General features: G+C 32.3%; 4 protein-coding genes and 1 long non-coding RNA gene across 5 annotated transcripts; 4 read left to right on the forward strand and 1 right to left on the reverse strand.

Moving 5' to 3' along the window:
- The first annotated feature begins 1,340 nt into the window (after positions 1–1,340).
- Positions 1,341–7,425, forward strand: LOC130894857 (solute carrier family 2, facilitated glucose transporter member 6-like). The gene is made up of 2 exons (XM_057801873.1): positions 1,341–1,560; positions 4,964–7,425. Exons 1-2 carry the CDS (start codon positions 1,509–1,511, stop codon positions 6,268–6,270), a joined length of 1,359 nt encoding a protein of 452 aa, XP_057657856.1. The 5' UTR covers positions 1,341–1,508; the 3' UTR covers positions 6,271–7,425.
- Positions 7,426–9,326: 1,901 nt separating this feature from the next.
- LOC130894864 (NPC intracellular cholesterol transporter 2-like) lies at positions 9,327–14,223 on the forward strand. Its single transcript, XM_057801879.1, has 4 exons — positions 9,327–9,648; positions 12,447–12,554; positions 13,522–13,697; positions 14,051–14,223. Exons 1-4 carry the CDS (start codon positions 9,567–9,569, stop codon positions 14,141–14,143), a joined length of 459 nt encoding a protein of 152 aa, XP_057657862.1. The 5' UTR covers positions 9,327–9,566; the 3' UTR covers positions 14,144–14,223.
- Positions 14,224–15,326: 1,103 nt separating this feature from the next.
- On the forward strand, positions 15,327–17,255 carry LOC130895902 (uncharacterized). The gene is made up of 2 exons (XR_009059500.1): positions 15,327–15,505; positions 16,119–17,255. It is a non-coding gene; the product is annotated as an uncharacterized LOC130895902 (long non-coding RNA).
- Positions 15,507–19,058, reverse strand: LOC130895900 (serine/threonine/tyrosine-interacting protein-like). The gene is made up of 4 exons (XM_057803494.1): positions 18,851–19,058; positions 18,362–18,771; positions 17,440–17,735; positions 15,507–15,618 (listed from the first exon to the last, which is right to left on the reverse strand). The coding sequence occupies exons 1-3, from the start codon at positions 18,887–18,889 to the stop codon at positions 17,444–17,446; spliced, it is 741 nt and encodes a 246-aa protein (XP_057659477.1). The 5' UTR covers positions 18,890–19,058; the 3' UTR covers positions 15,507–15,618; positions 17,440–17,443.
- A 422-nt stretch (positions 19,059–19,480) lies between these two features.
- On the forward strand, positions 19,481–20,497 carry LOC130895901 (N-alpha-acetyltransferase 20). The gene is made up of 5 exons (XM_057803495.1): positions 19,481–19,761; positions 19,815–19,930; positions 19,981–20,110; positions 20,165–20,301; positions 20,361–20,497. The coding sequence occupies exons 1-5, from the start codon at positions 19,709–19,711 to the stop codon at positions 20,444–20,446; spliced, it is 522 nt and encodes a 173-aa protein (XP_057659478.1). The 5' UTR covers positions 19,481–19,708; the 3' UTR covers positions 20,447–20,497.
- Positions 20,498–21,282: the final 785 nt, after the last annotated feature.

Genomic DNA, 21,282 nt, shown 5'->3' on the forward strand with positions numbered 1-21,282 from the left:
TGCTGCCATCGTATTGAACATAGAAGAAACAGTTTATATAATTAGTGACCACAGAACATATGTATATTTAGAGGATCACGACAATGTTATATGTTCTAACCAAATTGACGTCGACTGTCATATTTAAATTTGGCGCGTAATTTGAATTAGGTAGTTTATACTACTATTTCAGAACTAATGCATTTTCAAATTTGTTTGTGTTTATAATACTTCTCAAAATGGCATATTTTAAATATATATCGCAAAAGATGAAAGTTCAATTTTATTAGGAAAAAAATATCTAAGTAAGAGAACCTATTTTGTTATTGTTATACTCAAATAAAATGTAGACAAAAACGCATTTGAAAGTGATGTGATAATCGTTCAGTTATAATAATAATAACGTGTGTATATTTATTTATATGAAAAAAATAAAACTTGTAGTAAATATATATATATATATATATATATATATATATATATATATATATATATATATATATATATATATATATATATATATATAGAAGAAAAATAGCTAATTGAAATAATTATACCCAATTTCAATAAAATTCGTCACATGAACAAATACTTTGCAGTTAAATTAGTATTAGTAACATTTTAAATCCTTATGAGGATTTGGAAACACGTGCATCACATACATAAACAACATTCATTGAAAGTTATTTTTAATAAATTAACCACCAACACTATACATAATCAAAAATACGAGCACAACACATCAATAATGAGTCATAAATAATAACTGCGCAACGTCTACCAACATTTAATTATACAATTTCGCCAACCTAATATATAGTTCCGCTAGCAGCTCCATCTAGTGTTTTGAACTCGAATTATAAGAATTATTCAACCTTGAGCCATCTATGTGAAACTTTTATAAATAAATGGTATGTGATAGCGTCAGTAGAAGTAAGACAATAATAAACACTGTTGCCAAGTTATTAATATTTCCGTTATTCACGTTTAAAACTAATTATACGTTTTGTTAATTCGAATAAACGTTATTGAGACATTATTTAATGTAATTTTACCTCCTTATATATTAAAGCATATATAAAGATATTGAAGGGAACAAGTTTTATATACATGGTAATACGAAAAGTCCTAAAACGAAATAAAACTACTTCAGGATTATTACTGAGTGTTTAATGGTTGGAAAATATTACAGGAATTGATGTAAAAGGAATATTTTGAGGTTAACAAATGTATTGAATGAGAAGTTTTATAAATAAAGGTGATAATTACATAATTTTAATAAAATTTCAACGTAAATATTATATATCAAGGAGTACTTGTATGTGTTTCAACACCTATCCAGCTTAGGTTCTGATTTCCATAGATAATGCCTTATCGCCGTGAATAAACGTTACATTATTATAAAACAAATTAAAAACAAGTCATTAAGATCAATCAGTACAATAATCTTGATGTGTTTCATATGAATTATTTCGAAAAGTTTCCGTTATACTTTGATATTTGTGAAAAATTAAAATTTTCTCATAAACATGATTATACAAACGTTTTTCATAAACAATTTGGTGGGGTCAGTTATTGCTCGTAAGTACTTTGTTTAATTCAATAAATCGAATATTTTTAACATCCTTAAAGTAGTCAAATCCCATTTTTTTTTTCAATATATTTGTCGTATCCGAAATAATTCCTCTCCTTATCGATCATTTTTTTTGCTTCTTCCCTGTATATTCATTTAATTTTTTTTTAATTTTCCTATTAGGTCGCATTTTACATTTTTTTTTCTCTTGTCACTTGTCAACATGGACATATGTGGTTATTCTTGTGATTTACTTCTAAAATTTTTTCTTTCTCGTTCTAATTTGTTATTTATGTTGTCGTCGATTCAACCTTCGCCCATTTGGTCATTCGGATCGGATATAAACCTATGCAACGGTATAAAGACCAAATAGCCAGTATACTAATACATTATTTGGTCCTTCGTGCCTTATAGAAGGCATAAAAACCAAATAGTTAGTGTACTGTACACTATTCGGTCCTTCGAGCCGGATATTAACCAAAAACAAGATTATAAGGCTGTGCGTAAAGGATATTAACTTATGGAAGGCTCTGAAAACCAGACAGTTAGCATACTATACGTTACGTGGTCCTTCGAGCCGGGTATTAACCTTACGGAAGACTAGAAACAACAAATAATTTGTGTTTGGTTAGGTTAGCTAGTATACTAATACATTATTTGGTCCTTCGAGCCGTATAGAAGTCCCAAAAGCCAAACAGCTAGTGTAATGTACATTATTTGGTCCTTCAAGCCGGATATAAGCTACTATATACTGTTTGGTTCGTCGAGACGGTTATTAACAAGATTATAAGGCTGTGAGTAAAGGATATTAACTTATGGAAGGCTCTGAAAACCAGACAGTTAGCCTACTATACGTTACGTGGTCCTTCGAGCCGGGTATTAACCTTACGGAAGACTAGAAACAACAAATAATTTGTGTTTGGTTAGGTTAGCTAGTATACTAATACATTATTTGGTCCTTCGAGCCGTATAGAAGTCCCAAAAGCCAAACAGCTAGTGTAATGTACATTATTTGGTCCTTCAAGCCGGATATAAGCTACTATATACTGTTTGGTTCGTCGAGACGGTTATTAACAAGATTATAAGGCTGTGCGTAAAGGATATTAACTTATGGAAGGCTCTGAAAACCAGACAGTTAGCGTACTATACGTTACGTGGTCCTTCGAGCCGGGTATTAACCTTACGGAAGACTAGAAACAACAAATAATTTGTGTTTGGTTAGGTTAGCTAGTATACTAATACATTATTTGGTCCTTCGAGCCGTATAGAAGTCCCAAAAGCCAAACAGCTAGTGTAATGTACATTATTTGGTCCTTCAAGCCGGATATAAGCTACTATATACTGTTTGGTTCGTCGAGACGGTTATTAACAAGATTCTTAGATTCTGCGGACAGGATATTAACTTATGGAAGGCTCTGAAAACCAGACAGTTAGCGTACTATACGTTACGTGGTCCTTCGAGCCGGGTATTAACCTTACGGAAGACTAGAAACAACAAATAATTTGTGTTTGGTTAGGTTAGCTAGTATACTAATACATTATTTGGTCCTTCGAACCGTATAGAAGTCCCAAAAGCCAAACAGCTAGTGTAATGTACATTATTTGGTCCTTCAAGCCGGATATAAGCTACTATATACTGTTTGGTTCGTCGAGACGGTTATTAACAAGATTCTTAGACTCTGCGGACAGGATATTAACTTATGGAAGGCTCTGAAAATCAGACAGTTAGCGTACTATACGCTACGTGGTCCTTCGAGCCGGGTATTAACCTTACGGAAGACTAGAAACAACAAATAATTTGTGTTTGGTTAGGTTAGCTAGTATACTAATACATTATTTGGTCCTTCGAACCGTATAGAAGTCCCAAAAGCCAAACAGCTAGTGTAATGTACATTATTTGGTCCTTCAAGCCGGATATAAGCTACTATATACTGTTTGGTTCGTCGAGACGGTTATTAACAAGATTATAAGGCTGTGAGTAAAGGATATTAACTTATGGAAGGCTCTGAAAACCAAACAGTTAGCGTACTATACGCTACGTGGTCCTTCGAGCCGGGTATTAACCTTACGGAAGACTAGAAACAACAAATAATTTGTGTTTGGTTAGGTTAGCTAGTATACTAATACATTATTTGGTCCTTCGAGCCGTATAGAAGTCCCAAAAGCCAAACAGCTAGTCTAATGTACATTATTTGGTCCTTCAAGCCGGATATAAGCTACTATATACTGTTTGGTTCGTCGAGACGGTTATTAACAAGATTATAAGGCTGTGAGTAAAGGATATTAACTTATGGAAGGCTCTGAAAACCAAACAGTTAGCGTACTATACGCTACGTGGTCCTTCGAGCCGGGTATTAACCTTACGGAAGACTAGAAACAACAAATAATTTGTGTTTGGTTAGGTTAGCTAGTATACTAATACATTATTTGGTCCTTCGAGCCGTATAGAAGTCCCAAAAGCCAAACAGCTAGTGTAATGTACATTATTTGGTCCTTCAAGCCGGATATAAGCTACTATATACTGTTTGGTTCGTCGAGACGGTTATTAACAAGATTATAAGGCTGTGCGTAAAGGATATTAACTTATGGAAGGCTCTGAAAACCAGACAGTTAGCGTACTATACGTTACGTGGTCCTTCGAGCCGGGTATTAACCTTACGGAAGACTAGAAACAACAAATAATTTGTGTTTGGTTAGGTTAGCTAGTATACTAATACATTATTTGGTCCTTCGAGCCGTATAGAAGTCCCAAAAGCCAAACAGCTAGTGTAATGTACATTATTTGGTCCTTCAAGCCGGATATAAGCTACTATATACTGTTTGGTTCGTCGAGACGGTTATTAACAAGATTATAAGGCTGTGCGTAAAGGATATTAACTTATGGAAGGCTCTGAAAACCAAACAGTTAGCGTACTATACGCTACGTGGTCCTTCGAGCCGGGTATTAACCTTACGGAAGACTAGAAACAACAAATAATTTGTGTTTGGTTAGGTTAGCTAGTATACTAATACATTATTTGGTCCTTCGAGCCGTATAGAAGTCCCAAAAGCCAAACAGCTAGTGTAATGTACATTATTTGGTCCTTCAAGCCGGATATAAGCTACTATATACTGTTTGGTTCGTCGAGACGGTTATTAACAAGATTATTAGACTCTGCGGACAGGAAATTAACTTATGGAAAGCTCTGAAAACCAGACAGTTAGCGTACTATACGCTAAGTGGTCCTTCGAGCCGGGTATAAGCTTTAAAAAGTAGCTAGTTTGTATACTGTATACTATTTGGTCTTTCGAGTCGGATATAACCTCCATGGAGTGTACTATACACTGTTTGGTTTCAAAAAAAATTCATTTAAATTATAACCAAATCCAAAAAACGACGAACAAATTCCACGGTACTAATTTTTTTTTCAGTGGCACTTATGGGCTTCATGTTTGGTTTTACCATAAGCTGGTCGTCACCTGTTATGCCAAAAATTCAAAATCTATCTTCCGACAGTCCTTTCGATAGAGCTATAACAGATACGGAAATATCCTGGATGACTTCGTTAGTTGTACTCGGTTCTTGTTGCGGATGTTGGATGTTCGGATTTTTAACTTCCACAATCGGAAGAAGATTTTCCACGATAATCTTGGGAGTTCCGATGGCTACGAGCTACTTATTAATGGCGATATTTCGAACTGTACCCGTTTATTATGTAGCCAGATTCATTATGGGATTTACTCTAGGAGGTGGAAATATAGTATCGATGACGTACGCTAGCGAAATATCGAGTCAATCTAATAGAGGAGTGATTAGTACGGTGGCCGGTACTTCTCTAGCTATAGGAACATTGTTCTGTTACAGTATCGGTCCTTGGGTTAGTGTTACCGAATTGAACATAATCTTGAGCGTATTTCCTTTGATTACCATAGCGATTTGTATAATATTTTGCGAGGAATCGCCTTATTATTATTTGGTAAAAGGCGAGGAAGATTTAGCCAAAAAAGCGTTGATGACGTTCAGACCGCCGGGCACGGACGTCGACAAAGAACTCGAAGAGATTCTGATCAAAATCGAAGAACAAAAATCGGGAAACTTCTGGAAAATAATCAAAAGCAAATCCGTGACGAAAAGTTTATTTATAGGAAATATGTTGCTGATTTTCCAACAGTTTACCGGCATAAACGGTATATCGATGTACAGTCAATCTATTTTCGACGAAACCGGTTCGAATTTATCGTCGGCCGTGTGTTCGATCATATTAGGGGCCCTTCAATTAACCAGCGGCAGTATAGCGCCAATTGTAGTCGATAGGTTCAACAGAAGATCCCTCATGATAGTATCCGCTAGCGGAATGATACTTTTCGAAGTGCTACTGGGAATTTACTGCGTCGTCGACCAAGTTTCTTCCTTTTTCAAATTCGTACCGATATTATGTTTGGCGGGATTCATGTTCAGTTATAATTTCGGTATCGGACCGCTCTGTTGGGTCGTTACGAGCGAAATTTACGCCGCCAGAATTAAATCTATGGCGATGGCGTTTTCGGTATTCGTTTATTACGTCGTCGGTTTCGTCGTTACCAGATATTTTAAAGCCGTACAAAACGCTATAGGTATAGGCGCGCTTTTCTTCATATTCGCCGGTTGTTGCGGCCTGTGTATAGCGTTTATCGTTTTTTGCGTTATCGAAACCAAAGGAAAAACTTTGGAACAGATTCAAGATCGATTAGAAAGATGAAATATTTCATTTGATGCTGACGCCTCTTCATTTTCATCGGCGAGCTTTTCCACGGCTCTTCGTTTATTTATTTTTCGCGTCCAACATATTCTCGATCTTCTGGCATTTCTACTGTATCGTATATTTTGTTAATTCTGTCGTATTTATGGTTATTTCGTCTATTCTTGGTCCAGCATCTTCCGGCACTTCTCCCGTGTCTATCACTACTATTGCTTCCCGTACTGTCTTTTTTTCTGTTTAGACTTCTTCCTCTTCTTATGCTTGTCCTTTGGTCTCTTATTTTGAGTGAGTTTTTGTTATTTTCGCAATTTCAATGTCTCCAAAGAATATCTTCTGTCGATTTTCCTTGTTCCTTTATCAATCTTTTAACTTTTCCTCAATTTTTTTTTATATTTTTCATGGTCTGTTTCTGTTTTATGTCTCAAATATCGCTTTTATGGTCTCTGACCACCAGTTTGTTCTTATTACTACGTAGCAGCAACACTGGTGGAAAAAAGTTGTTTGTATCTCGTTGCAATCATGTTGAACTCGGATTTCGTCATGAAAAAGGCTTTACGAATTCCGAAGCGTCAAACTGAAGATCGTTGGGTGATACAGAGATCCAGAAATACTGAAGATCCAATGAATTTTGTACCAAAACCGGTTGATCCTTACCAGATGAAGTAAGAGGTCTTCAAACAGCAAAATATATTATACCCGTGATTCTAAAATGTTTTTTCTCTACGTAATGCTTTATAGTTCATATTTAAATCGGTATTTTGGAAATATAAACAGGCTTAAATTTTTCCCAAGTGTTTGAACCGTACCTGAGCCTGTACTATGGAGATGGCGTCTTTGAGGACCTGGTTCAAGTTATTTTGGAAGTCTCATGTCAAGTGTTTTCACACCTTTGCAGAGACGATGAAGAATTGTCACTTAAACGAGCTGGTTCTGGCTAGTAGCTGGACCAAAATCAACTAGCATCATTAAACGTTTCGCCACGACTTTCGGGCGTATTAGTTTCGAAAATATCCAGGTCATATTGCGACGAAAACTCGTTTAACAACCAGGTGTTGTTCGTGGTATCAAAAGCGATAAATCTCAAATAGCTACTTCACCTTTCCTTTTGTAATATATATTTTTTTAAATAAAGTGCAATTTTTTTAAAAAAAAAAACCATTGTATCATTAAATTGTTTACACAATTTTTTTTATAGGTTAATGTACAAGTACTTATATCTTTGATAGAAGATTAACTGATAAAAATCGGTTTAATCTATTTTTTTTTAAAACGCAATATACATATAATGCTAATCAAAACTTCCCTGTTGATTTTTAAAACGAAATTAAGGGTTGTAAGTTGATGTCGCAATATTTTTCTTCCTTCGACCTACTCTTAGATCCAAAAACTTCAACTCCCACTCTTCACGCGTCCAATTTTAGCCCACTGCAACCTCTTTTTGTTATTTTGACCTCTTATTGATCTGAACTAGTATCTCTGGGTCTGTGAGTCGTCGGACACATTTCATTGATCTGAGCTAGTATCTCTGGGTCTGTGAGTAGTCGGACACGTTTTTATTGATCTGAGCTCTAGTATCTCTGGGTCTGTGAGTCGTCGGACACGTTTTTATTGATCTGAGCTCTAGTATCTCTGGGTCTGTGAGTCGTCGGACACATTTTTATTGATCTGAGCTAGTATCTCTGGGTCTGTGAGTCGTCGGACACGTTTTTATTGATCTGAGCTCTAGTATCTCTGGGTCTGTGAATCGTCGGACACATTTTTATTGATCTGAACTAGTATCTCTGGGTCTGTGAGTCGTCGGACACATTTCATTGATCTGAGCTAGTATCTCTGGGTCTGTGAGTAGTCGGACACGTTTTTATTGATCTGAGCTCTAGTATCTCTGGGTCTGTGAGTCGTCGGACACATTTCATTGATCTGAGCTCTAGTATCTCTGGGTCTGTGAATCGTCGGACACATTTTTATTGATCTGAGCTCTAGTATCTCTGGGTCTGTGAATCGTCGGACACATTTTTATTGATCTGAGCTCTAGTATCTCTGGGTCTGTGAGTCGTCGGACACATTTCATTGATCTGAGCTAGTATCTCTGGGTCTGTGAGTCGTCGGACACGTTTTTATTGATCTGAGCTCTAGTATCTCTGGGTCTGTGAATCGTCGGACACATTTTTATTGATCTGAGCTCTAGTATCTCTGGGTCTGTGAGTCGTCGGACACATTTCATTGATCTGAGCTAGTATCTCTGGGTCTGTGAGTCGTCGGACACGTTTTTATTGATCTGAGCTCTAGTATCTCTGGGTCTGTGAGCCGTTGGACACATTTTTATTGATCTGAGCTCTAGTATCTCTGGGTCTGTGAGTCGTCGGACACATTTTTATTGATCTGAGCTCTAGTATCTCCGGATCTGTGAGCCGTGGGACACATTTTTATTGATCTAAGCTAGTATCTCTGGGTCTGTGAGCCGTCGGACACATTTACCGATCAATACAATACGTTTATCTTCAACGGTTAGGTCGGTGGACGCATATTTTTTCACGATGCAGTCGTTAGTTTTAATTTAATTGCCCAGAATATGAAGTTAAAACTCAAAAAAGACGTCTTAGTCCTAAAAGTGTGAATATTGAATTTGACAGGACGAATTAGGACTAAACTACAATCATAAACGCCGAAGAAATAATTCGATTGAACGTAGGACAACGTAGAAGCTGGACTAGTGAATTCACTTCAATTTATATTGAAATCTTCTTCTAATCTGTTGTTATGTTTTCGAATTTCATTAGTCTTACGCATGTTCTATTCCAATCGGCGATCCGTGCTCATTAATTCTTGTATTTATTGACCGTTTTGTTGCGCTTATATAAACACCGAATGCCGCATATTCCTGGATTAAAATGAGGATCACGTTTTTAAATTTTTCTTTATAATTTGTTGTTTATTATTAAATAATAAATAGTAATAACGTAAGATTCGATTTTATCGGAATATTGACCGGTCTATAGAGTTGACAGTTAATCGAACCACGATAGTAAAGTAGTTAAATGCTTTTTAACTGGTGATTAGTCATTATTGTTGAAAACCGATAGTTGTAGATGCTACGGGACGAAGCTCTATAAAACACATCGTCGGTTAACGCGTTTTACCATTTTGCATACGAAATTGACGCGGCGCGCAGCTAATTCCGTAAATTAGATTAATTAAAAATAATGAGATTATAAAATTACAAATAAGTTTGTTCCGGCAATTTTATTATCGTAGTTTTAACTCATTTTCGTATCTCGTTGTTTTACTTAAAAATAAAAATGAAACGAACGGTCCTCCTCGTTTTAGTTGCGGTTTTTTTTGGTAGCGCGGCTGCGAACAACGTTAAATGGAGGCCTTGCAGTAAGTACTTTTCTCATTATTAATTATCGGTCGATCGATTTGTTTCATAATTTATGCGATTCGAACGCTAAAAACAAAAATTTTCAATCTGAATTTGGGGGGGAAAAAAATAAGTCGACATACGAGGGTTGTCCCAAAAGTACCTCGTCCAATAAAGAAAACGCAAAATTTCGGGGGAAAAAACCTGGAGATGTCTTCCAACTCGAAACATTCAATGTTTAGATTATGTACTTTCTAATACAGTGGGGTATTTCGTAAGTATCTACCGCCATCTCTAGATTAGGCCAGGTACTTCTCGGACCAACCTCGTACTACAATTTTTCCGTATGATATTACGTTGGTTTTGTAAGATTTGATTTTTGTCCGAAAAATATGTTATACAATTTGAAAAAATATATCAATTTTAAAACTGAGAGTATAGCTGTTTTATAATCATATTTGATTATTATTTTCCTTGATTTTTGAACTTGAACTCATGATTAACGTGACCTTTTCGATAAAATATTATAATAAAATCGAAATATCGCTTTAAAATTTGAAAGATTAAATAAAAACAAACCATTATCATAAATTAAAACACAATTTTGAGATCCAAATTATTACCACATTTTATTTACCCCGTAAAATGAATCATATTAGATTTCAAATGTAAAATAGTATTGATAGTTCAATGGTTTGTAACCACATGTTACAGTTCTATGGTTGATAGATCGAATTTCATTCGGGACGTGTATGAAGAAAGGAATTTTGAAAAAAAAAACTTACAAATTTTCATTTTAAACCTATTTATATTGTTATAAAACTAAAATCGCTAAGTTTCAACTTTACTCAATAGCGGCAAAGTCTGGCAACGTTGTTAAAATATTATTTCGTACTATATCATTATTTGGGTTCGGTTCCATATGACGTTGGGTAAAATGATTGTATTCCGTTATTATTCCATTTTCACCTTATTACGTCCTAATTATTTTTTTGTTCTTACTCGAATTATAAATTGTATTAGTTCTATATTAAATCGTACAATTATGTATTTTGTCGAAACGAATTTGAAAATGATTTCGGAAATTATACAAAACTAACAAAACATTTTAATTTAATAATACACTGTTTGGTGCCTAACAGAGATATAATTTCAGTAATTACATATCTGAATATATTATGTAGTATAAACTCATTTTCACAACTTTGTTTCAATGACAGCGGCAAATGTCAATATAATTGACATGTGTACCAACAGTTGAATTCTAATATTCACTATAAAGATGCGTTTTGTGAGCCGTCTAACCTACAGCATATTGAATCTAAAATTTTAGTTCTGTGGTTTCGAGTAAATAAATCATCTACTCACCATCTAGATAACGTGTTAGTTCTATGAAGGCTAAGGATAGTAAACACGAAACAATTTATGAAAGAAGCATGCGCGAATGAAGTGTAGGAATATAAAAAGTTTCGGAACGGGTAAAGTTAGAAGTTGAATCAATCGCCCAAAGAATTTTTGTAAACATTATAGAAGTATACTTAATAAATCGACTGGATGTTTTCTGATAGTGAAAAATCTCAATACCTACGTGTAAATCTCCCGTGTTAACATAAAAAAAACGAACTTTATAGAGAATAAACGTGTTTAATAAATGGTAAATAAGTTTCATAAATTGTAGGGTTATCTGAAAGGTTATTAACCATATCTAAGTGTCAATGAGCTTATCAACCACATTTATTTATGTTTTCGAATCAAAGGTCAATGTTATGACCATTCGACAATATGGGAAGTTAATCAAAAATAGAAAAATGTACTATTTGTATACGTTATTATATATATTAGCTTTTTAATGATAACCCATTGATAAATTGTAATAAATAAGAAATTAATATTTAGAACAAACCTGATAGGAAGTAATTGGAGTAATTGCATTAACGATTAAATAATTTATTTTCTATCTTTACAAACTACTTCCTAGTACAACGGCAAATTCTGGAATAAGCTTTAAAATAGCAGACTTTATTGTCAATATTTAAAAAATGTATATTTAATTAAATTATTAATAAAAGTGTGTAAAAAAAACTATTCTAAATCTCTTAGACCTCCTTTATATGATTTTCTTGATGAATCGTACTGATTTTAGGTCTCTTTCAATCAACATTTCGTTTAAAAGCATACAATATTGAAGTTTTGACCACTAATTTTTTATAAAGACTGAAAGTATTAAATGCTTTTAAACGAAATTTTAATTGATCGAGACCTAAAATCAAGATAATTTATCAAGAAAACTATTTTATTTAATTCTACCTCAACTTAGAAGTCACAAACTTACCTCAAAAACATTCTAAAATGCAAGTCACATCAATACGTAAAATACAACCCACAATTAAACTAAAAAAACGAACTGAAACTTTAATATATTATTAATGAACATATTAAACAATAATTCAGGTTTCAAATAACATTTTATCGATAAAATAAATGAAAAATACATCAATAAATTAGTACTTGATGTATAAATCTACCGCGTGTCATCTGTCAAATCATACAATGACTGATGTCATATTTAGTTGTGTCTACAATTGCGTTACCGTGAAAATAACATTTCTCAGTTAGATAATTTTCATTGAAATATATTGCGTATATAGATTTACATTCCTTTTTTTTATAACATTTATTAATTTGACTGCATTATAAACGACGAAATTAAATGATTATAACAATTTTATATGGTATATTATCACCAGTTCGAATTTAAGTACTGTCATCAATCGCAGGTGATTCGCAGCTTTATATAAGATTTTTATTTATTTTGCAGATTCAACTGCTGGAATCGCTAAAAATGTTGTCGTTCACGGCTGCGACACCGAAATATGTCCATTGAAAAGGGGCACAAACGCTTCTTTATCTATAACTTTTGAATCTCGTAAGTTGACAAACAAATATTTCATAGAAATCTTTGATAGTATCTCCTTTTTATTCAATTAGATATATATATTTTAAATAATTTTAGATAATCGAACATTTTCTGGTATCGAAATAATAAATCGATTATTGTTTCGAAAATTCATAACCGACAATTCGACTTGACCATTCCCGCAACAATAAATTAATAATAGCCATATGTATTTAATATAATCGACCCGTTAAAATAGATTTTAAACATAAATCGGTAGATTATAATTTCGTCCGTGACCTTTTGTCATTTGACAACGATCTTAATTCAACAAAAACATAATCGAAATCAACGACACCTTAATTACAATCGAATTATATCAATTAGTGACAAGTGATGACTCAAACAGACTATTGGTTCGTTCGAACAACAGAAACGGCCGCTTTTACGGAATCGTGTTTGTGTAATGTCTGTATTAAAACCAGTGGAATTTTACACTGGGACGTCGGGATATAAGTCCACGGAATCCCCGGGGAGTCTAGGAGGTAATCGTCCTCATCTGGAGCTGGAACTCTTCTCATATCAGCTTTCAGGCTGTCAGAGTAACCAATTCAAGCACTGGACTTAGTCTAGATCCCCCCGTTGGCACGCCATTGGGTAAAACATACTTATTGAACAAAAGAAGCTCCCGAAATGTTGAAATTCAACATGTGGCAACTTCCAGAACTTTTTATAAAAGTCAAAAATATTCTATTAAGAATGAGGAACGGTCATTGAACCTCGAAAATATCTGTTCACATCCGCATCATTCAAAATGTGGCTTCTAGCTCTTCATTTCTGATAAAATTTCACGATGAAAGCCATACCGAAACAATACTGACCGATTAATTAAAAATTTTAAGTACCTAACCTATTTTTCGATTACCCCTCGTAAATATGAGAATAATGAAAATATTTAGTTTTATGTGAATACCTTAGGTGATATTCGTATTTACAGATGTAAATGCTGAAAAACTTACCGCCATTGTAATTGGAGAAATTCTAACGATTCCTTATAAATTTAATTTACCAAATCCGGATTCATGTCAAGGTGTGGGAATCGAGTGTCCAATTAAATCAGGAGAAACATACGTATACACGAATACTATTGAAGTGAAAACAAAGTATCCCAGGGTAAGTTTTTGTTAGTTATTGAATTTTATGCGTGTATACATTGATGTTTTTGAGATTATAAATTTTTATTTATATTCCTTTTGTAATGTATATTCAGCCTCACCAACTTCAAGTATCTATGGGACACTTAACTATAATGTTGGTTCCCCATTAGGAATGGTTACATAATTCACACAAGAAGTTGTGTGGATTACATCCGTGCAATGTTGTCTTATTGTAAACAAGAAATTATCATGCCAGAACACCACTTTTATTGTTGTTATGTTATGATTATGCACTTTTCCGTGCGTTTCTTTTTTCTTCTTTCTATTCAAATTTTGCTGAAGTTGAAGTTCAAGACATATTTTTTCTAGGTAACTGTTGACATCTTGTGGAAACTCAAAGACGAAAATGAAGACATTGTTATGTGCGTTTTAATACCAGCAAGAATAGTTGCCGCCAACTGATTTTTTATCTTGAAATTTTAATATAATACTCTGAATAAATATTTATACAAATTTCAGTAAATAAACTGTTTTTAGTAATATTTAAACAAAAAAATCTTTTTTTTACCAAATCCTTTTCCCATTTACAGGGTAATTGATATTGAATATCTAAAATTTCTCGTGCTATATTTAAAACTTGCTAAAATATTTTGATTTTGTGTCTTTACCATGGATACAATCACCCCTAGTGTAAATATCAATATTACTTCGATGATTTTCTTAGAACTGAAAACGTCGATTCAGATTTTTGAAAACATTAGCATCACATCATTCCAAATATCGTTTTTATAATAACATCAACGAAACTTGTTACTATTTATTATCGAGGTGAAAATAAAACTAGTAAAGTAAAAAATCTTTTTTCAAATGAAAAATGCAAGCAAAAATTATTAATTAAAATCATACAAATAAAAAGTTCATACCTTAATTCATCACTGTTTACATTCAACAGCCATCTTGTAAAATCATTAAAGGTGTGTTTTCATGCAGCGGATAACTCAGCTGTTGTCGAACATTTGTTGACAGGCTAAAGATGAGTGATTGATGTGACTGTTATAATTTCGTAAGACAAAATGAATAATCAACAAATTTATCATAATAGTTTATTAATTGAAACAATTGTTCATAATTATTATAAATCTTGCAAGTTTTCGACACTTTATATATCGCGGGACTTTCATTCGCGACGAATACCCTTCTGAGTGAAAGAAATCAAGCTTTAAAATCTATGTGGAAGAAGAGCGAGGTTAATAGAGAATAGGTTGCCCGATGCGTACGACACATGAAAGAATGAAACCGTTACGTCACAAAACTATCCGAAGAATAACCAGTATTTACATTTGTGCTATTTATGAAATGAAAATCGTTTTTATATAGAAAATAATTTCTTTTTTCTCGAACGATTAGCATTAATGGAATTTTAAAATATTTAAATCAGAGGGCAAACTTCACGCAGGTCTCGTCCAAGCTTATTCTCCCCTCTAGATATAGATACACAATTTTTACGTAAAGAAGATGATAATGACATTCCTAGTAATTTTTATGTTCAACATGATAAATAATAAAAAACTAGGCGTAAATACGATTAACGCGTATTAAACAGTGAAATTAAATCTAGACAGTTGGTAACCATTCTCGATGTTGTCATTGTTTATTTACATTTTTTTGGTTACATCGTTTTAGTTTCATTTGGATTTTGATCCTTTTTTTTTAAATGCATGTAAAACAAACAGTTTTTGTTCTTAATGATTATTGGATACTTGTGTAACATCTCTATGTGTGAATACGATCAGCTGATGAGTTGTATGTAAAGTGAAAAACAAGGTAAAATAAATGTTAACTATATTACAAGAATCAAAAACAAAAATTTACAAAGATATAAAAATATAGATTTCTTCCTTAAGTTATAAATCCAAAAAACTCTTTACAAATAGGCACTAAAAAGAATTAATATTTACAATTTTTAAAATAAATGAGATATTTGTATACAAAAATTTCAATTACCATTTACATAGCTATACTTATAAAAATAAATAACAAAAGCTGACTAGCCCATTCATAGAAGAATTTACATAAAAAAAAGTCTAGATATACTAAAAACATGAATCAATTAGTGAAAATTATCAACTCCAAACTATTTTATTCATCTTTATTATAAATTCTTCTTGTATAAACTTTCACAGTTTGAGAACTAATATCAGCAATCGATTTTTTTCAATATCACTATTAGTTCACTATAGTTTTACAGGAATGTTTATCCAAAACGAGTTATATTGAAATTGCTGTGAGCAATATTAAAATATGCATAAAATCATGTATTTCATAGAAGTGTGACACAAAAGGCAGGCAAATATTTAATCAGCATGTTTTCCCCACATATACTTTTTGATAACCTTCTCGAAAATCTTTTTAACCAATATTAGATTTTTGGTTGTAGGAAATAAAAATCGGGGCATAACCTACTGGAAAAATGTATGAAACATTTACCACAATTTTTCAAAAAATTTAAATTGGAATCCTTGTTAATTGGTTAATTTCACGTTTACGAATGCACAAAGGTCAATGAAATTTGATTACAGCAGCATGGATATAAAACCAGACAGTTAAGGTGATAATTAAGAATAGAATAATCAATTTGAACCAAAACTTTTGTATAAAATATTTCTTTTATTGAAAGGTTAATTTATTGACACACTGTATATTATATCAGTCAGTCTTTATATTTACATAGTCTGACAATGAGAAAACAACGTGGATTCGAAGACATTTTAACAAATTTCATTTACACAGTGAGACAATAAATTAACGATCAACAATAAGAAAACAACGTGGATTCCAAGACATTTTCACTTGTTTTCTTTAAAGATTGATTTTTAATCATTTTAACTTGAAATATTCAGTCTTTAAACTAAAAAAATTATGTTGTTTATAGTTTTAAGTGAATATGTGTAAGTCAAATTCTTTAAACCTCCCAAGCCAATCTTGTAGATCCATTTTTTTTGTAAATTGGAATTTTATGATTAAATCGGTAAAATTGTTATTGATGGCAAGAACTTATTAAAACTTTGTGGATATTGTATAAAAACATTCTTCTGAAGTATTTATTCGTTAATTATAATCAATAAAAATATGTCATTTGATTTTTTAAATTAATAAAATGCAAAACAATTAAATGCAACAAACTTGTGAAGTGAATATGAAGGTTTTTTTTTTCGTAATAACAATGGATACAAAATAATGAACTACTAGTTTGGATGTAAAGTTTGAATTCCTGGAACTGTTAGTTAAAACTCATACTGAATACTTAAAGTAGATAAAAAGGACAAGTCACTGCAATTGTGGTATTGCAGTTGTAATAAATTACACCCCTATTTAATCCACTTATTAGGCCAAAAATTATATAGAAAGTTCAAAATCAGCCCTTTTAGCACTGTAAATAACAACTTCAATATAAATCTAATCAAGGTGATAACTTTGATATTTCAGTGTCATAAATGGTGTATTTATGTCATATTGTTTACTATCTTTTCATATCTCAAAAAAATGAGTTATAATAAAATTTGATCGATTTTAACCTAATTTTTCACAAATATGCATTTATTAAGAAGTTATTTACCCCGCAGTGAAAAAGGGACAAAGCATATCCCAAGTTTCAGTCTTACTTTTGGCTATCAAATAATTTAGTTTTATTTTGTCCTAGGTAACTTTACATCGTCACTAGAGTTTTTGAATTTTAAAAGAAACATGAATACTTTTACCCCTTTAGCTGCCTCTTAGAAGTCGATATAGGTGATCAGAAAAGTCTTCGTAGACTTTAACACTTATTTCTGCATGATTATCTGATACCGGACTTGGCGGCCTCTGAATAAGATTATAATCGACAGTTTCTGTAAGCTGTTCACATTTTCTTTTAGATCTACAATCCTGGGACGTTTCTCCATTAGCTAATATCTGTCGAGCTTTGTATATAGGTTCATATTCTATTAGTTGTGCACGGAAACCTTCATTTGGGTCAACTGTAGCTCGTTTCGTTCTTACAAACTGCAAAGCTTCACTAAAATTTTTTATATTTCTATTTATTGTCAGAAACTGTCATACAACATTCCATTATAATGACAATTAATTGTAACACTGCAATCATATACAAGAAATTCAATTCTGTGATTGATACATATTCAAAATTCAGAATTAAGCAAATAAAATTCATTTTTTAAGAATTATGGAGATAAGGCATTGAACAATTCAACCCTCCATATAATCCTGACTTTGGTACCAGCAACTTTTCTTTTGTACAGGAATCTTGAGCTTTTTCGTGACAATTAGTTAAAAGAACATGACCAACAAATGGTAGATCAGTTGTATAAGCATCTGAAGCTTTTTCTTAATGATTAGAGGTACAACAGTGATGAGCAGTTGAAAGAACCTTTCATTTCTTGGCACTTTGGACCTATCTGTAGACCTATGTGCTCAAAGGCCCCTTAGCCGCCCACAATATAACAATTTTTTGGCACAATGCACAAGCTTCTACATTCTAAGAACACTACATCAAAACATAGTTTGAAAGTAATAGATAATAGAATAGAAAAAAGAGAAGAAAAAGGGCGATACTTAATTTGATATGGGATCTTGAAAACTCCAAATTTATCTAAAAAAGTGCATAATTAAATAACATATTATTACCTGGATGTCAGTCCAAATTTCTCCATTATGTAAGCCAACACAAGCGTGGCACTCCTGGAATTTCCTTGTTTGCTGTGAACCAAAACTTTGCAATTATTTGAAAGAGCTTCATCAATGAACTGTTTCACTTTTGGAAAAAACCTAATAATATTCTCTGTTACATTATCAGCAATATTGAGAGTAAGATAAGCAAAAGTTGGATCATTTATTTGTGGTTTAATAACATTTGCTTCAACGTCTTGGCGAACACATATAATGTAGTTAATACCGTTCTCTATTAGAATGGTTTTTTGTGCAGCAGTGAATGGGCCGAGATATACTCCTGGAATAATTTCTTGCATGGTTTTAGCAACATGGATTTGTCGAGATAAGTGGAAAGATCGTTGATTATATACCGATGTTAAATTAGCCTAGAAATGTTGAATACCAGTTAAAGCATAGGTGAAATAACCAACGAGAAACATCGTATCCCATTAAACGTATACTAACCTCATCTTGTAGGAAATTCTGCGGCGTAACATCGATCATCTTCTTACAAAACAAAAACTTTCAACAAAAATTTACATATGTATATATTTATAAATCTTAATGGTAGTATAAACCACTTATTCCTTAAAACCTATGAATTATCCATTAACCCAACCTTATCACCTTCCACCATTAATTTGACAAATCTTGACAGATGACATGTTAATGACGTTATTCTTAAGGTAGTGTCTATTTGTACGAAAGTCGGACGTCTATTTTTCCGAATGTCATATAATTTACTTTTATAAAATTTAAAGTTATTGGAACTAGAAAAATTTTTCTTCTTCAAATTTTAAACTACTAGATTATTTTGTGATGGATGATAGAATGAAATTTTGAAAAAAATATTTCACATCACATATTAATGTAGCACAATTAAACGTGAAGTTAGCCGATAATTTTAAAAAATATATGTTTGAAGCGAATGTTCATCATAGTGTTAATTTATAATTTCACAAGATTTTTCTGAGCATTAAGGGCCAATTTTACAATCTAGGGTAAAACTGAAGATTAATCCAAAGTTTAAACTATGGTTTCCACTCTAGTTTAGAATAAACAAGATTGCTGTATTTTACAGGTCAGCAAACGCCATCTAGAAAACGTGAAAAAAACGGTACCTGTAGTTTAAACTTCAGTTGTAAAATTGGTCCAGAAATATGACTGGTTGATAAGCTAGATATCTATGTCCACATAAGCTAAAAAAGAAGAACAATCATGGATTCAAAGAATACATGAAGTAGGGTTAAAACAAAATTATTTTTGAAAATTTTGTTGTAATTTTTTACATAAACGTGTAAAAGCAACAAAAAATAAATAAAAATGACTACTTTACGACCATTCACTTGCGACGATATGTATAAATTCAATAACGTGTAAGTGGAAATAAAAATTTCGCTTATGATGTTTCTCAATCATTTTTTTGTAGAAATTTAGACCCTTTAACGGAAACTTACGGTCTTTCTTTTTATATGCAATATTTAGCGCATTGGCCAGAGTATTTCCAAGTTGCAGAATCACCGAGTGGAGAAATAATGGGTTACAGTAAGTTATTAGTTTCCAGATATTACTGTTACTTCTTATTACTATTTCAGTTATGGGAAAAGCTGAAGGTATCGGAGAAAATTGGCATGGACATGTTACAGCATTAACGGTATCTTCAGATTTCAGAAGATTAGGCTTGGCAGCTTCCCTAATGAACTTTTTAGAAGAAGTTTCTGAAAAGTTGGTTGGTCATTTGTTGTTGTTCTATTTTATTAAATCTTTTTTTTTTTTTAGAAAACGAGCTTATTTTGTGGATTTGTTTGTAAGAGTAAGCAACAAAGTTGCTATTAAAATGTATAATAACTTGGGGTATATTGTGTATAGGACAGTTTTGGAATACTACTCTGGTGATCCGGATGAAGATGCTTTTGGTGAGTTTTACATAGTTTTTGTGTTAAAAATAACTTAAGTTTTATAAAATTTGTTGCAGATATGCGAAAAGCTTGTTCTAGGGATGTCAATCAGAAATCGGTGATACCTTTGGCCCATCCAGTTAGACCTGAAGAAGTCGATTAACAGTTTACTAATTAAATTAATAAATTTTGATACAATAAATCTAAAAACTAATACAGACTTTTTATTATAATTCCTTCCATTTTTTATTAAATAATTCCATGTCTAAAGATCATTTTTCACATTATCTATTTGATGAATGCATTTCCTTTTTGTTTATACCCACAAAATAAATAAAACTACAGTTGAATTGAGGTAGAGGTACTGATGTAAAGAGTGACCTCTGAAACACCTTGTTTTGTTTTTCAAAAAAAAATTGAACGGCATGTTCTATATTTTCCTCAACTGCATTTTCAATTTACTTCTAAATGATTAATATTTACGAAATGTCTAGTCGTCCGTTAAACGGATGAATAACAAATTAGTCGTCCGATATTATTTATCTTCACTAAATGATCATTAGTTATATAAGTAAATTGATTTAAAATAATTTTTTACGATTATCGATTCAATTGATTATGAATTATTTTCATTTAAAACACACTGAAAAACTTTTAAATAAAAAGGATTAACTGCGAAGGTGTACGAATTTAATTTTAATTCCATTTATGTACAAGTTAATTGATTAAATACATTCAGCTTTATATGGTTAGGTTAGTAATGATTTTCTAACCCTATATAACAATAAATTGATGTTATCGGACGATTGTTATTTTATTTATCCGTTTAGCGGACAACTAGCAATTATCTAATACTATTACGCAAACTAAGAAAACAGCTGTTTTACGTCAAAATGACTGCCGTGCACCAAACACAACACTGCATAGTCGAAGAAACCCAACAAAGGTACGTTTCCGGGAAGGAATTTCGCATATCCTCTTGTAGCTATTCCACAATAA

Source organism: Diorhabda carinulata, chromosome 6, assembly GCF_026250575.1.
Source record: "Diorhabda carinulata isolate Delta chromosome 6, icDioCari1.1, whole genome shotgun sequence".
Taxonomy (NCBI): domain Eukaryota; kingdom Metazoa; phylum Arthropoda; class Insecta; order Coleoptera; family Chrysomelidae; genus Diorhabda; species Diorhabda carinulata.